The sequence below is a fragment of the Medicago truncatula genome, chromosome 8 (assembly GCF_003473485.1).
Source record: "Medicago truncatula cultivar Jemalong A17 chromosome 8, MtrunA17r5.0-ANR, whole genome shotgun sequence".
Classification (NCBI taxonomy): Eukaryota; Viridiplantae; Streptophyta; class Magnoliopsida; order Fabales; family Fabaceae; genus Medicago; species Medicago truncatula.
This window is the reverse complement of record NC_053049.1, coordinates 26,288,435-26,305,057: the sequence shown is the minus strand read 5'-3', so window position 1 is coordinate 26,305,057 and position 16,623 is coordinate 26,288,435. Positions and strand designations below refer to the sequence as shown.

General features: G+C 31.7%; 2 protein-coding genes across 2 annotated transcripts; one reads left to right on the top strand and one right to left on the bottom strand.

Annotated features, from left to right (window-relative positions):
- Window positions 1-8,902: 8,902 nt before the first annotated feature.
- LOC25502702 (60S ribosomal protein L34) lies at window positions 8,903-12,735 on the bottom strand. The gene is made up of 4 exons (XM_013590253.3): window positions 12,577-12,735; window positions 12,410-12,489; window positions 9,879-9,988; window positions 8,903-9,266 (listed from the first exon to the last, which is right to left on the bottom strand). Exons 1-4 carry the CDS (start codon window positions 12,653-12,655, stop codon window positions 9,173-9,175), a joined length of 363 nt encoding a protein of 120 aa, XP_013445707.1. The 5' UTR covers window positions 12,656-12,735; the 3' UTR covers window positions 8,903-9,172.
- Window positions 12,736-13,882: 1,147 nt separating this feature from the next.
- On the top strand, window positions 13,883-14,512 carry LOC120577352 (uncharacterized). Its single transcript, XM_039828557.1, has 2 exons — window positions 13,883-13,984; window positions 14,107-14,512. Exons 1-2 carry the CDS (start codon window positions 13,913-13,915, stop codon window positions 14,383-14,385), a joined length of 351 nt encoding a protein of 116 aa, XP_039684491.1. The 5' UTR covers window positions 13,883-13,912; the 3' UTR covers window positions 14,386-14,512.
- The last annotated feature ends 2,111 nt before the right edge of the window (window positions 14,513-16,623 follow it).

Sequence of the window (16,623 nt, the reverse complement as noted above, 5' to 3'; positions counted from 1 at the left end):
TTATTTTACTTTAGATAAACATTAAATGCAAAAGTGAGGAGGAAAAATTAGGTTAAAATTAGAGATGACATTTTGCATAAATTAAATTCAAGGTTAATATAGTAAAGTCACGCGAAAAAATTAAGTTAAATCTAGGGTTAATATTGCGTCACGGGTTAACATTTAGAAATAAGAGATGACATTTTGCATAAATTAAATCTAGGATTAATATAGTAAAGTCACGCGAAAAAATTAGGTTAAATCTAGGATTAGTATTGCGTCACGGGTTAAAATTGAGAAATAAGAGATAAATCCAGGGTTAATATAGTAAAGTCACGCGAAAAAATTAGGTTAAATCTAGGGTTAATATTGTGTCACGAGTTAACATTTAAAAAGGTCATTTTCGGACGAAATTTCGGACGGTTTTGGGACGGAATTTACGGAATTCGAACGGAAATGCGTTTTCCGAAATTCCATCCGAAATATATTTCAGGCGGATTTCGTACGGTTTTCGCACAAACAAATTTGTGGGATATTGGACTAAATTTCAAACGGATTTCGGACGGAATTGAATTTAATTTCCAACGGTTTTCGGACGGAAATGAGTTATAATTTCCTACGGTTTTCAGACGGATTTAAGATAAATTTTCAAACGATTTTCAAACGGATTAAAATTGCTTTAAAATATTTTCCACGCTTTTCGACCGTGGTTATAATTTTATTTTCATTTTACAGAATTGCCATAATTCATATTATTTAATGAGGTTGGGATAAATTCCAATATGTAAAATTTATATTCAATAATACATACTAAATCAAATGAAAATAAATAATAATTCAAGAGTAAACGAATGCTCATTGTCTGAAACAAAATTATATAAACTAGATTTATAAAAGTGCTCAATGTTCTAACACAATATATCACAAACTAACATGACTAAATTGTTCATTAGTCAATACTCAACAATAAAAGTAACACAATCAAGTGCACTAGAAGGGATAGGGGAGCCAACAACTGCCCTCAAAAAGTAAATAGCCAAAAAAACCAAGGTAAACAGGTTTGGAAACATAACTCCAACCAAAAGGAACTCCCTTGACAAAGCCAAATACAAGATAGCAGCAGTCAAACACATAATTCATAAAAAAAAAAACAGAGAAACTGGCAGCAACAACCAGAAAATCAGTTGGGCCAAACTTATCATTCAAATCCAAAATTATCATCATTGTTTCCATTAGAGGCTTCACCAACATCATTTGGTTTATCTTGCATAAGTGTCGCACAAGAAAATTTTGGAGGCAATGGCATATTCAACTTTTCAAATAAAGTTGCAAGCATGCTTTCATTTGACTCAATTCTTTTTTGTTGCTGCTCCAATTTTTGTTTTTGCTCTTGGTTTATACGTTCTTGCTCTTTTACCTTTTCTTTCCATTTTAAGAGCTCTTGTTCCATGTTTTTTTCCTTAAAGGCATTTGAGCATGAACCAATAGTATACTTCGAAGCATTTTTTTCCACCTCTGTTAGTACCTCTTCCAGACATCTAAAACAACAATTTGATTAACTCCCAAGCAAAACAGACCTAACAAACCAAGGCAATTAGACCAGCACTAACAATAAAAGCACACCAGAAAAACAAATGGCATAATGTACATATCAAGGCTGAACATAGTAAAACATCAAGGCAGAACATAGTAAAAAAATTATTAGAAATATTAACAGAAACAAATTCATTCCTTATTATCACTTTGATCCCTAAACCCTTCATCATTGTCTCGCTCACCAACCATTATCCATCATCTCTTCTTCTTCTTCTTCTACATTCAAGCTTTCTTGCTGGTGGTGCAACCACAACAGCTGGTAGACTAGTAGCAAATCAAGGTGTTCTTGAGGTACTATTTTCAAATTCCATCCATGCTTTCATAAGGATTCAATCAATATACACTTGAAAAAAGTTTTCCACACATATATATTCAATCATATCTTACTGTTATGCTGTTATATTAGTTGATACAATATTTTCAAAGTTATCTACGTGGTGATATGTAATTGAATATATGTGTAAATACCAATTAAACTCTTTCTATAAATCATCATAGCTGAAGTTGTTATTAATTATTATCCACTACACAAAAATGAAGGCTATTTGGCCATAAAGTGGATACTATCATCCAATTGAAGAGAACTTCAAAGAGTTTTTAAGCTTTCTTGGAGAGCATAATGTAGACATCACAAATGTAAAGGTAAATATTTGGTCCTCAAAACACTTACTAGTAAATGTACCTATGCAAAGTACTAATGAAATTAAGATTACTAATGATTGTTTTGAATTTTTTTTCTTCTAGAGATGTCCCATAGATGATGATACTTATTCAATTGTTGGAAATACACACACTAAAAGGGGGCTTGCTTTACTAATTTAGAATATTACTTGTTGCAAAAGGGAGCTTGCTTTACTTTGGAAAAGCATCATAAACAATCCATCAGTACCAATCTAAAGGATGTTCAGCATTTGTTTTAATGGAAAATGTAGACCACATATCAACTTTACCTATAGATACTAATAATAACAGTGAACACTTCTCTATAATACAAACTAGAAGAAATAGAATAGAAAGTAGAAGTGAATACCATTACAACGATTGAGTCTTGTACAATCATAACAAAGCTTCACACAAGATCAAAGTTATTTCACAATATTTTTCAAGCTATTTGTGTCAAAACTCAAAAACAGTAACATAATGATTTTTAGAAATTTATTGAGATATGTTAGAATTTAATTAGAATAAGTGCAATAAGAAGTTCACACAAATATTTTATGTCAATTGACATGATTTGAAAATAATAAATGGAGGACAAAAGAATGACCTGTTACTTGCTCAAAGCTTTTCTGATGAATTGAAATATTGAATGTTTAAGCTTTCTAACATAGTGGTTTTATGAATGAAAATATTGTGACAAGAGCTTTTTACAGAAAACTTTCTAACTCTTTGAGCCAAACTTTCAAATAGTTATTTTATCTTTTTAGCTTCCTAATACATTTGGTGGTCTTTATTTTGACAAATATTTTAGGGTAAGCTACTAATACCAATATTAATGTCTTTATTGGTCTAAACTACCTCCAAGGGTCATACCAAAAAAACAACAAGGGTATGCAATAAGGTCATTGATGAAAACAAAATTGAATCTTTAACAAAACAGAAGAAAAAAAATCCAAGTACTTGAAATTGAACAAAGAAATCGTGAAAGTGATTAAGCAGGCACAATAAAATTAAGCACAAAACCCACAATTATTTTCAACAGCAAACATGAATCTAAGTCTAGGTAGTTAAGCACACTAAAAACCCTAATAAGTAAAACAAAATAAACCCTAAAATTGAACAAGAACCAGGTACAAGTTTATGGTAACATGCTTGATTTGTTGAAGAAAACATTGAGAAATTAAAAAAATACAAAGAATCATCAGATATGAAGAGAAGAGAAGAGAATCTAACCTTGGTGAGCTTGAGAAATTGATTAACCAGATTGAGAAGATTTTGGAAGAAATTGATTGAAGAGAAGGACACGAGAAGTTGATTGAAGAGTAGCACACTGAGAAATTGATTTTTGAGGGTTTTAGGGTTATGAGAGAGGGAGATGAAATTTTAGGGTAATGAGAGAAGAACACGCGAGGGAAATTTTGTGAGATAAGCGGGAGATGAAACTCTCCCAAATAAAACCCTCAAAAATATAAGCCGTCCGAAATCCGTCTCAATATTTCACACGGTTTTGGGACAGAATTGTTTTTTTAAAGAAATCTGTGCGAAATTCATGGGAAAAGACCATGTTTGAACATGTCATGCAATTTTCACACGATTTTGGGACGGAAATTTCGCTCTGTTAAAACCGTCCCAAATCCGTCCAAAAAATTCAGACAAAATTGTATCCGTCCGAAAATTCCGTCCGAAAACGCTGTTTTTTTAGTAGTGATAAGAGATGAGATTTTTCATAAATTGAATCTAGGATTAATATAGTAAAGTCACGCGAAAAAATTAGATGAAATCTAGGGTTAATATGCGTCACGGGTGAACATTTAGAAATAAGAGATAAATCCAGGGTTAATATAGTAAAGTCACGCAAAAAATATAGGTTAAATCTAGGATTAATATAGTAAAGTCACGCGAAAAAATTAGATTAAATCTAGGGTTAATATTGTGTCACGGGTTAACATTTAGAAATAAGAGATGACATTTTGCATAAATTAAATCTAGGGTTAATATAGTAAAGTCACGCGAAAAAATTAGATTAAATCTAGGGGTAATATTGCGTCACGGGATAACATTTAGAAATAAGAGATTATATTTTGCATAAATTAAATCTAGGGTTAATATAGTAAAGTCACGTGAAAAAATTAGGTTAGATCTAGGGTTAATATTGTGTCACGGATTAACAAAAAAAAACAGCTTATAATTAGGAACATAATTTTATTTTACTTAGATAAACATTAAATGCAAAAGTGTGGAGGGAAAAATTAGATTAAAATTAGAGATGACATTTTGCATAAATTAAATCTAGGGTTAATATTGCGTCACGAGTTAACATTTAGAAATATGAGATGTAGAATAATTTATGTTGGGACAAAATTAAGTGTGTATTTCTTTAGGTGATTTTTGTATGGTTTTTAATTAAGAATACATCTTTTTTTTGTTATAATTGTTGAAAATTTAGGTCTTAAAAAAACATATTTCATAAAACATGTTGAACAAATATGAATCAATAGCGGAAACAAACAAAATATTGAACATTATTATGATCGGATCTATAAACCTAAACATCATTCAATATAATTTGTGCATTATTTCCATCGTAACCTAAACATCATTCAATATAATTTGTGTGCATCATAACCTAAATATCATTCAATATAATTCTCATAACCTACACTAACTAAATAATCAATAATCAATATACACTTTATCAAACTAAAATTAACATCATTTCCATAACCTAAACTGACTAAATAATCAATATAATTCTCATTGGGGCATTTTATCAAATACTTTATGTGCAAAGTATCAAACATATTCAAAATGTGCTCATTTGACACCATTCAAAACCACATTATACTTAAACATCAATTACAACAACTACATTCATTTATCAATTCATAAACTACACATGCAATCATCAAATTGTCAATTCCTATATCAACCCTAACCACATGCAAACTACTCAATTTTTAAAAAAAATAACCTACACAAACTAACATCATGATTAAAAATGAGTCAAGGTACTTACTTGTGATTAAATGGATATGATTAACTTGATTTTGCTCCAAAATCGAATTGAAGGAATTAGAGATGTTTTTGGAAGTTTTTGAAGAATGAAGAAACTGGAAAACTGAGTTTTTGTTTCTGCATATGTTCAGAATGCATCGGCAGTTAACTGTCGAAGTTTTCCTCGAAAGTTAACTGCCATCGATTTTTTTTCTCTGCAGTTAACTGTCGCGGGGGCATTGGCGTCTTTTACTGGTATTTTCAGCTTTATATGATATGTCAACAGTAATTTTCCAACGTGAATGTTCAAATGGATAGTTCATTCGACTTAAAAATTATTCTGAAACCAAAATTACTTCTCATTATGAAAATCAAACATCATAAAAAAAATTGCAAACTCCAGTTGGAGAGTTCCCCCTAAAACCAAACAAGTAGCCAATTTTGGTGACACCGATACAAATTATTAGACATTTCACTCACAAGTGTAGAAACGACTTGAACGTAAATCTGTAATTTTAAAGTTGGTAGATTATACGTAAATTTCATTGTAAATTATCAATAAGAATTAAGTTGGAGGTTATTCATAAACTTGCAAGGACGAGTCATCTTTGCTTCTAGAACTAGACGAATCACCACATGAGTGCTCCTTATTTTGAATATCCTATCATTATCTACCCCTTCAATATCAACGTTGTCCTCAAGGTTGTAAAAATAGGTTGATTGAATCAATTTTCCAGGATCCCACTGCTTCATCTTAGAGGACCTTTATGTTGAAGACACACATAAATGTTGACCATTCTCTCAATGAAAGCACCAATTGATAGGTGATGAATATCACAAGTATTAAATTACTCTAACTACTCCTATCTATGAAACTAAAGATAATACTGAAAATTTTCATTGATTCAATATAAGGTCATACAATACTTATATAGGTAAACGAACACCCACAACAAGACAAGTGCATCATACCATACTCAATATTACTCCCTACATTAGATCATTATAGATTAAGGTGAGTTATCTTTGCTTCTAAAACTAGGCGAGTCACCATATGAGTGCTACTTATTTTGAGTATCCTATAATATGTTTCTCCTCTAATCTAAATTTTTATTTATATTAAAAAAAAAACAAATAAGCAGTAAGATGTGAACACTATTCTCTTCGTTGTAATTGATTTTATCTTTAGAAAAAATTAAGTTGATTACCTTGTTGTGTTGTTGAGGTTTTATCGAAATTTTTTTGTCAATTTTGTCCTAAAGAATTATATATATCATGTTGTGCAGCGTAAATTATTCTCTGTGTAATATTTTCAGTTCTCTTTGACATGTTTTCTATAGTTGGCTTGGTATTTGATCGGTTGATCTATCTGAAATTGCGGATCATTTTATTCAGTTTAGGGTTTTTCAAAATCGTGGCGATCTATAATGCACTTAATTTGGTTCTCTTGTGCATGGGTTATTTGGAAAGATCGGAACAGCATGATTTTTAATAATAAAGGAAGCTCTAATTATCACCTCTTGAACAAATTTATGTTGTTTTCTTACTAGTGACTGAAGGCAAAATTTGTTCATAATGCTTTTGACTACCATACTTGATGTCGTAGCCCTTTTGTTTGTGTGGGCATAGATTAAATTCTGCTTTTTGGTTTTGTTTTGGGTTATATTTTTGTAAGACTTCACAGTGGGTTATATTTTTGTAAGACTTTGTTTTTGGTTTTGTTTTGGATTAAAATTCATCTCAGATACAGGGTGATACCTAAATAAAATATTTCAACTACTTGTTGCTTAATAAATAAAAATGCCAATTCAATGCTATCCATCACCATGAATATCCTTATTCATTATTAAAATAAGTAAATTACGTAATATAAAAGGGGAGTTTCTATGGTACACCCTTAAATTAAAGTGTACTGGTACACTTATTCCATAAATCAATAAGTTATCGATCATTTTTCTGTAATAAAGAGATATTTATCAACTTTTATATTTTAGAAAATATTATTTTATAAGAAAAAATGTCATTTCATCCTTTATAAGAATCATACTAATTTTTTAACATTTTATCCAAAAAAATAATCAATATTCACTATTATGGGTATTAAAAATTAAAAAAATTTGAATTTTGATTTGCCGACACTTTTGAGAAATAAAATATAATTATTATAATTGTAACCAATAGAAAATATATTTTTTCTAAAAAAAAATAACTCATTAAACTATTCATTTAACATATGGGTGTACCGGTACACTCAATTTTATTGAGTGTACCATAGAAATTGCCATATAAAAGACCTTTTTCAATTCTTGTTAAAAAACACATCTTTTTTATATAAGTTGATGAACTTTTTATGTTTATAAATGAAATGTATGAAAATTATCATGTATGAATGTTATTAAGTTTTGGAGAAAAGAAAAAAAGAAAATGAATGATGTTAACCTTTGTTGTTAAATTATAAGTAATTATTAAAAAAAATTAACAAAAACAGTTAAAATAGTATTCCTGAATATTTGTATATGCTCGTGCACATCTAAATAAATATTCATAAATATTATTTATAGACATTTATATATACTTTTAGGTACTTAAAAATCAGTAGATTAGATTACTCACTTGACAGATACTCGCATGAATATAAAATGGATACGAACATCATATTATCCATCTCTATGGTATTTAAAGATTAATACAGTTTTAAAGGGCTTCAAATTAGTATTCAGATTAACAGGTGAATTTTTCTGAGAGCCATTTATTTGGCATTAATACCGAAAACAGAATTGTTCATTTTCAAATGCAACTCGGTAGTCCAAAAACACATTATCAACGATAACTTATTCAATTCACTTTGGTTGGTAAAGTCATGTTAGTTTGAGATCTTAAAATGTGCTCCACGTTAAAGTATATGATGTTCAACTTAGATAGACTAATTTAACTTCTTAATCTTAAAAATAAATAAATAAATAAAAAACAACAGTTGTTGAAGTGCCAAATAACATCCGCACTCAAAAGTCATAATTGCAACTAATCCATATTTTGAGTGCTTTAACCAACTTATCCATTACCATTTCTTAATCCAATAATTGGGAATAGGATTCCTTTGATGTTACCGCAGGGTGCTGTAATCAATGATAACAATTCGATTATAATTGAACGGCCAAAATTGTTTTAACAAAAAACACATTTTTCAATATCAACTGTTCAATTTGAGATGAACAGTTGAGATAAAAACTGCAAGATGAACAGCTGAGATCTAAAACTGCGTGAAATTGCATGTTATTTTTACAACAGCAAAACCTGGTCCCAATAGTTGAATCGAATCAGCTATCATCGTTGTTGTCAATCACAACACCTAAATAAAGGTGGTTTGTTTAAATTATGTTACGATACAATGCACAGCAATGGTATAGCCACTATTTGACGGTTCTTTATACTGAACTGCATATTCAGGTATAGAATCCAGTGTATGTATCAGTAAATGGAAACCAATATATAGAAATTGTAGCACTGTAAGCATTACTGCATGTTTACAGCTTCAACAAAAAAAGTGGCACCGTAACTTCGTCAACACAATTGATTTCAAACATGCACTCAGTACAACTGGAATCAACATCCAATGGTATTTTCTCAAGATTCTAGCTTCGCAAGAGCCAATGGTATTTTCTCAGCAGTAAAATTGCAGTAAAGAATGGAAGATATGTTAATGCAATAATATTATAAGTACGAACATATATTTAGAGAAAAACATGAAAAGTAAAACAAGAGAAAATTGAGACAAACAAAACTGTATCACAATGGATAGCTAACAGTTGCACTAGAATGAGTTCAAAGAAGCCAAACAAGCACAAAACTAACAAGAGAACAGCTCTAATAAATTTTGTGCTTTTACTATAATCACTCAAACCTAAAACTCCTCCAAAAAGATCTTTATCTCGTTTAATGAAACTTAACCCTTCAAAGCTTGCTTTTCCTTTGTCTTTTGGATCTTCAAGACTTTCTTGACGATCTTTTGCTCTTCAACCAAGAAAGCACGGATGATTCTACAAAACCAGAGACATGATTAAGCAATGTCAACTTATTTTTATAATATGTAAGATACAAAAAATAATACTCCATCCGTTTCCCAAAAAGAGTATCATTTAAGGGCAACCCAGTAAAGCTCCCGCATACGCAGGGTCCAGGAAGGGGTCCCACAATTTTTTGGTGCATTGTACGTAGTCTTACCCTGTTACATAAGAGACGTTTCCAGGACTTGAACCCGTGACCTTTCAGTCACATGACAACAACTTTACCAGTTGCCCCAAGGTTACCCCTCTTCAAAAAGAGTGTCACTTCTAGGGAAAAAAATTGTTTCAAAATGATTGTCACTTTTGATTTCCAATGAAATACTAATCACATCTTTCCAACTGTACCCCTACATACACTACTTCCAAAACATTACTTTTACTTTGTATTTATTATAATATTAAGGAAACCAAAAGTTGATAGGGATAATTTGGTAAAATTACTATTCCCTTTTTTCTAATCATTGGATTTCTTAATATGTGTGTAAAAATCTTAAACGACATTCATTTTGAAACGGAGGGAGTACATTAATGTAAATCATGAAAATTATACAAGATATAAACCAAAAAAAGTTAAACAGAACAAACCTTTCTCTAACAGCACCTCCAGATAAAACTCCACCATAGGCACGATTCACAGTCCTCCTGTTTCTAGGTAACCTAGATCTCTTGTACTCAGTGGGTCTTAGATGTGGAATCTGCAATTGTAAAGTGTTAATAAGCATTGTAGCCTCATGACTCAAACCATTGATACGTATTCACCAATTACTAGTAAAAACGTGCCTGAGTAATGCAAAAGCTATAACTAGTGCCCAAAAGTATCAATGTAGCATAAATACACTTACATAAAACAATCACTAAGTTAGGTTGTTAGGTTAAAAACAGGGGAGTTAAAGGCACTAAAAGGCATGCATAAAGGACTTATACAAGGCACCACGAGGGATTAGGACTGCCTTTTCTGGAAACAGTTAGATAATTTGACAGACAAGCCATCCAACATGACTAATGCGGAAGCATGTAAAATTGTTACAATGTTTTAAAATAAGTACTCGTCAAACTTTGGGACTTTTAACATCAAGCAGCTTAGGACATTTGTAATTAGAATATTATACATCTTTATCCTATAATACATGTAATCATTTATTAGTTAATAATAACAAAAAAGTGCCCCTCAAAAAAAAAAATCAAAAAAGTGCAAAATTATAACCTGTTTTACTGTTATTTTTCTAATAGTGTTGAGACCTTTCATTAGTAAGATGAATGGATGTTAGCAATCGTCACCTCAAGGCTAGGCAAAACCTTTAACAACCTTGATAAATAAATATATGCTAAAGTGCATCAGCAAATCATACGGAGACGATGCAACCAAATTTCATTATTCTAGTCGTTTAAACTACTTAACTCACTCAATTTATGTGATTCCTATGTCTGGTATTTTATTCTTTTTTTTTGGTACAATGTCTGGTAATTTATTCTATACATAAACCAACATACAAATGACAGCAATTAAAATAGACCAGCTATAATAAAGTGTGGCACAAATCAACATTTTAGCTTAAATTCAAAATAAGATGTTGCAGACCGATTCTGTACCAGCTCCACAAAATACAATTTCAAAGACAGGACATTATAATGAAAAACTCCGCCCACAGTCCACCATCACATCCAGTACTAGTTTTCCTTTTCTTTTGGAATGAATATTGAATTGAATACTATTCTAGTCTAGTTGATTAACAAATAAACATACGTTGTTAATCCCAAATAGTGTAGCAGCGATCCCCTAACATGATACAGCGGTATAGCAGATAGAGGGATAACCGCCATTGCAATGACAAAAAACCGGTGTAAAAAGTAGACAAATACTCAAAGCAATAAAACTTAAAAAGGGAATAAAAACATAACAGAGTTGAAATAAAAGGAGGAAGAACATAACAATTGTCTGTGAGCAAGAACATAACAGAAAGAACATAACATTACCCTTAAAAGGGTTCAAAATGACAATTATACTCTTAAAAAGAAAATGAGGAATTTCTCCTAAAACCCTAATAGTGGATGCCACAGCGATTAGGTCCCGCAATTTTCGCCGCAAATAACGCAACAGTGCGCTACTAACAACATAGAACTAAACTTTTGAACAAGGTGGAAAAGTCTATATATATATAAGATCCCAAAAATTTAGGAAACATCGTATAGTTGTTTTGATTTTTGAAAAGATAGTCCAACCTCATTGTTACATAAAAAATTACTATGTGCATCAATAACAGCAACCACTTTGCAATCAAAAAAAGTAAAACAAAACACCAAATCACTAATCAAACCAACTACTTAGCTGGATATTTCATTCTTCATTACAAAAAATATTATTCTTGTGTGTTTGGATCGAGGGTTTAAGGGGGAATGGAGGGGAGGGCTTACTTTCCTTTTCTAAATTACAGACAATATGAGATCTTTTTTTCAAATTAATTAAGTGTGATTGAAGTATTATATGATCATTTATCATGTTATTATTTCAATTTTTAAAAGACATTTTATAGTGTCGTAATTTCAAAATGAAAAGTAAGTCATCCCTTCCCTTCCCTCTTAAACTCTCCATCCAAACACACCCTTAGACTATTACAATAAACTTACAACCTCACAACTCGATCAGCTACTATACTAATAGTATTACATTATGAGTTGAACGAAGATGCATTGTCGCTGTAAATTAATTTCACACCCAAATAAAATGAGAACTCGTCATATTGCGACATAACAACACTTCAAACCCCATTCTAAAACATAACGGCAAAATATTTTGTTTCTCACTGAACATCAGTGTAAAACTAGATTACACTGACAGTGCATTTAATCTTGGTAACATTGTTATTTACCATCAGAGCATATCTTGGAGCATTTTGCAATTACAATAATGAAAATTAATTAATAAAGTTTTCCAGATCAATCCAGAAGTCCTAACTCAACCGGCAAAAATGCCGAAATTGTTAGGCCGGATGCCATGACCGGGGTTCGAACCCCGGTACCTCCACTTGTGTGTGTGTCAGTTTACGATGACTTTGTCATTTCGTCTATCTACCAAAAAAAAAATTCTAGATCAAAAGAAATGAAAAAGACAGACATACCCCTTGAATCCTCTTTCCAGTAACAGGGCATTTAGGTCCACTAGCTCTCTTCTTGGTTGTCTGATAAACAAGCTTACCACCTGCATTCAACAAATCCAATTAGAACGAACTCTACAAGTATTAAACGACAACAAAGTGAAGAGAAGAAGAGAAGAGAAGTTAGTTACCGGGTGTTTTGACAACCCTGTGTTGGTTGGATTTGGTGGCATAGCTGTGGCGCCTGCGGTAGGTAAGCCTCTGAACCATTTTCTTCTTCTTTCAGCGACGAGACGGAGAAGGATGATGAATGCAGATGTATAAAAAGAGGGCTTCAACGTGACCTAGATCTAAGGGCTGTAGTCTTTTATGAGACTTGGACGGTCACAAGTTGAACATGTGTCACGTTACACTAAAATACCCGAATCATAATTTATTTATTTTCTTCATAAAATATTGATGATGAGATGGCAACTCTCTACTCATAAAAGAAATCAATAATCAATAACTCTTACAAAAGACATATGCCAATTATCCAGAAGTCATAGCTCAACTGGTAAAATGCAGAAATTGTTAGGTTGGATGCCATGATCGGAGTTCGAACTCCGGTATCTCCACTTGTGTGTGTGAATTTATAATGACTTTGTCATTTCGTCTATCTATAAAAAGACATGTCAATTTTGCGGGGTTAAGATCATCTCAATTTATAAAAATAAATTGAAGATACAATTTGGATAGAGATAGACACAAAATAGGTGGTGGGTTCTATCATTAAGTGGGGTCAAGATCCTCTCCATTTATAAATTTTTCCATTTGTTGCAAGTTAGAGAGAGATAGACACAAAAAAATAAGTGGGGGTCCCACCATCATTAATTATTTTTTACTTTTTATGTGTCTTTATCTATGTAAATAGAACAAATTGAGAAATTTATAAATTAAGAGGATATTGACCCCATTAAGTGGGTTTCACCATCATTAATTATTTTTTACTTTTTATGTGTCTTTATCTCTCTAAATGGAGGAAATGGAGAGGGAAATAAATGGAGAAGATCTTGACTCAATTTTGCGTGATTTCTCCTAGTCATCTCCAATTCCGGTGGTTTATGTTTTTTTTTTCGGCCAACTTTTTTTTTCCCACATGGCTTTGCGTTTTTGAGGGGAGACATCACTTGATTTCAATCAGGTTTGGTTATGGCGATGTTTTTTGTCCTTTTTGGGAAGATCTTCCCACATCTTAATCTTCCATTTTGTTTTATTTTGGATGTACATATTCTTTTTTTGTCAGTTTTATCTTTATGTTGTACTCTCTCTATTGCCTTCTTCCTGGTGTATAAATAGTTGTGTGGTCTGGTTTCTGTTTTCAATTGGTTGTCTCTAGTTTTATTTTGTCATTTAGTTGGGTTTGAGTTCCTGTTTTTTTTTTTTTGTCTTCGATTTCGTGACTTTGTCATGGATAGTTGTTTTGATTCATTGGCAGCGGTTGTCCCTTGGAGGGAGGGGTGGCGTTTTAAGGTCAAGATCCTTAGAATGTGGGAGGTCCCTGCATTTCTGAACCTTGATCAGCCAAACTCTTTGGAGATGGTGTTGATTGATGAGAAGGTATGTGTATTTGATTGGTGTGTTTTTGAATTGGGGTTTATTGTGTGTTTGTTGCGCAATTACGATGACATGTACCTCTTTTATCATATTTGATATTTGGTTTGTTATTGTTGTTTTGGCAGGGTGACAAGATTCATGCCACTGTTCGCAAGCAGTTGTTGTATGTTTTTCAGAAAAAGTTGGCTGAAGAAGATGCATACAAGATGTTCTATTTTTCAATTGCTCCAAACGTTGGTTATTATCACACTACTACACAGGAATTCAAGCTCATTTTCCAGATGAAGACAAAGGTTCAGAAGATTGAAAGTTCTGCCATTCCAGACAATGGACTTTCAGTCAGCAAGATTGAAGATTTGTCCAAGCATACTGTTGATTATCCATTTTTAGTTGGTAGTTTTTGATTAATTGAGTAATTTCATTATCTATGATTTTGTTTATGTTTTGTTGTGGTTGTTTATGATGATTCTGATTGAATTGGTAGATGTTGTAACAGCCCGATTTTCGCTAGATTTATTTTAATTGTTTTAATATGTGTTTTTATGTGCTTGTGTGTGATTATTTATCATTGGGTGCATTTTAATGGGTTCTAGTGTAAAAAGGGTTAATTTCTATGTGAGGGTTACTTTTAGTGTTTCAAGTGAGAACCATTATTTTACTAAGTTACTATTGCGGTAATTAGATGTGAGTCGGTAAGTGACCGTTATTATTATTTTACTGTTAAGTGAGTAGAAACATTTTTGTGAATGATTTAGTAAATGGGTTAAGCCCATTAAGACATTTAGGGTTAAGCCCAATTGTGAGGAGCCTATATAAACTCTTGTCTTTAGAAAAAATAGGTTTTCATTTTCATTTCATAAGAATTTTGAGAGAGGTAGAGAGAGAAAGTTCAAGAGAATGAGCAAAAGGGTTAGAAGGGAGAAAGCTTGAGGAACCAAGAGGTGATAGAGATTCAAGGAGCTAAATTGAAGCTTTTGCTGGGATTATTGCTTATTGAGGTAAGGGGGTTAGATTTCATTCATAATCCTTTAGTTTAATTTCTTCCCTAATTCTATGCATAAGTGCTTAATTGAAATAAGTGATTATTTTGAATTTAATTAATGAAATTCATGCTTATGCTTTGATGTGATGTTTGGGTATATGAATTTGTTGATAATCAAGTTCTTGATGATGAAATTACATGCTCAATATATGTTTATATGTATACTTTGTTGATTTTGCCCAAATTGGCATAAATTAGTGTTGTTGTTGTTGATTGTGATGAATTCATGTTTAAATGAAGTTGTTGCTGAATTAGATATGTTGTTGTTACTGATTTGTACCATGGGTATTTCATTTTGTGAAGTTTAAGTTAAGTTGTTCATGTGAAGGACCAAAATGAATTTTGTTGCATGAGGTTGTTGACTGAGTTTTTGACATGGTTGAATGAATTGAACCTAGAAGAATTTATGTTTTCATGTTGTGGTTGTGTTAGTCGAGACGTTTGGGAGAAAACAAGTTTTTCGGAATAAATGTCGATGTTTAAGCGTTTTTGCCAATAAGTGATTATGTGAGGTTTTGGAAAATGATTTTTGGGATGGCTGAAACTTGAATTTTTATGTAGGTTACGATAGAGCTGAATGACATGAGTGCGTAGGCGAAAACGACATCAAATTCCGATTAACGATTTGAATTTTATGCGCGAAAGGGTGAAAACGGAAAAAATGATAAAAGCTATGCTGTCAGAAGAGCACGGCCGTGCGTGTGCATGGCACAGTCCGCGTGTACACTCTGCCTTTTTTGGCACGGCCGTGCGATTGCACGGCACGGGCCGTGCGTGCTGTCAGGACTTCCGTTTTCTGCGTTTTTGTTCTTTTTAACCCATTTCCGTTTTGAATTGGCCTTTAGTGTAAACATGAAAGTTTTAGATAATTTTGTTAGCTTTCCAATGGATTTAGTTTGACTTAAAAATGTTTTGTGGATTTTGAGTTATAATGAAAACACTCCAAGAGGGTCTTGAAGAAATTTTAAGGAAACTTAGCATAATTATTTCCAAGTCAACCCAAAACTTATCGTTTGTTTCCAAACTTCAAAACTTGTGTACTATGAGTTCAATTAATGTGTTTAAGATTAATTAACCTATATCTTGTTGAATCTAACTTGGTTTTGTTTTAAAAATGAATTAGTTTTGCTACTTGATACGGACTTTGTCAAAAATGGTTCTTTAATACCGATTACCTTATAAATCTTTCGTGAATAGATTTATATGATTAAATGAAGATAAGTGAATGATTCTTCGGTGTTGAATACGAGGTTTATCGTAACGTGTTGTATTTACTTCTTTACTTGGATTATGAGAAAGTATATGAAGTTGTTGAGTTATATTATATAGTTGATGTTGATTATTATATATATATATATATATATATATATATATATATATATATATGTCAATTCTATGTTGATTGATTGTGATATTGTTGGTGAATACATATAAGTTAATTGATTGTGATATTGTCGGTGAATGCATATATGTTAAGGGATTGTGATTTTGTTGGTGATTGCATATATGCTAAATGATTAATGATGATGTGGTGATGACTCTTAATTGAATTATGACTTGATTGATTGTGTGGACGTAAATACTTGATAATGAAATTGTT

Bases quoted from the DNA above. Each gene is read 5' to 3' on its own strand.
- LOC25502702 (XM_013590253.3), bottom strand. From the start codon at position 12,655: ATGGTTCAGAGGCTTACCTACCGCAGGCGCCACAGCTATGCCACCAAA. The intron at 12,490-12,576 runs GTAACTAACTTC...TGTTGAATGCAG, and splicing joins CAGGGTTGTCAAAACACCCG to GTGGTAAGCTTGTTTATCAG. The intron at 9,989-12,409 runs GTATGTCTGTCT...TTACAATTGCAG, and splicing joins CTGGAAAGAGGATTCAAGGG to ATTCCACATCTAAGACCCAC.
- LOC120577352 (XM_039828557.1), top strand. From the start codon at position 13,913: ATGTGGGAGGTCCCTGCATTTCTGAACCTTGATCAGCCAAACTCTTTG. The intron at 13,985-14,106 runs GTATGTGTATTT...TTGTTTTGGCAG, and splicing joins TGGTGTTGATTGATGAGAAG to GGTGACAAGATTCATGCCAC.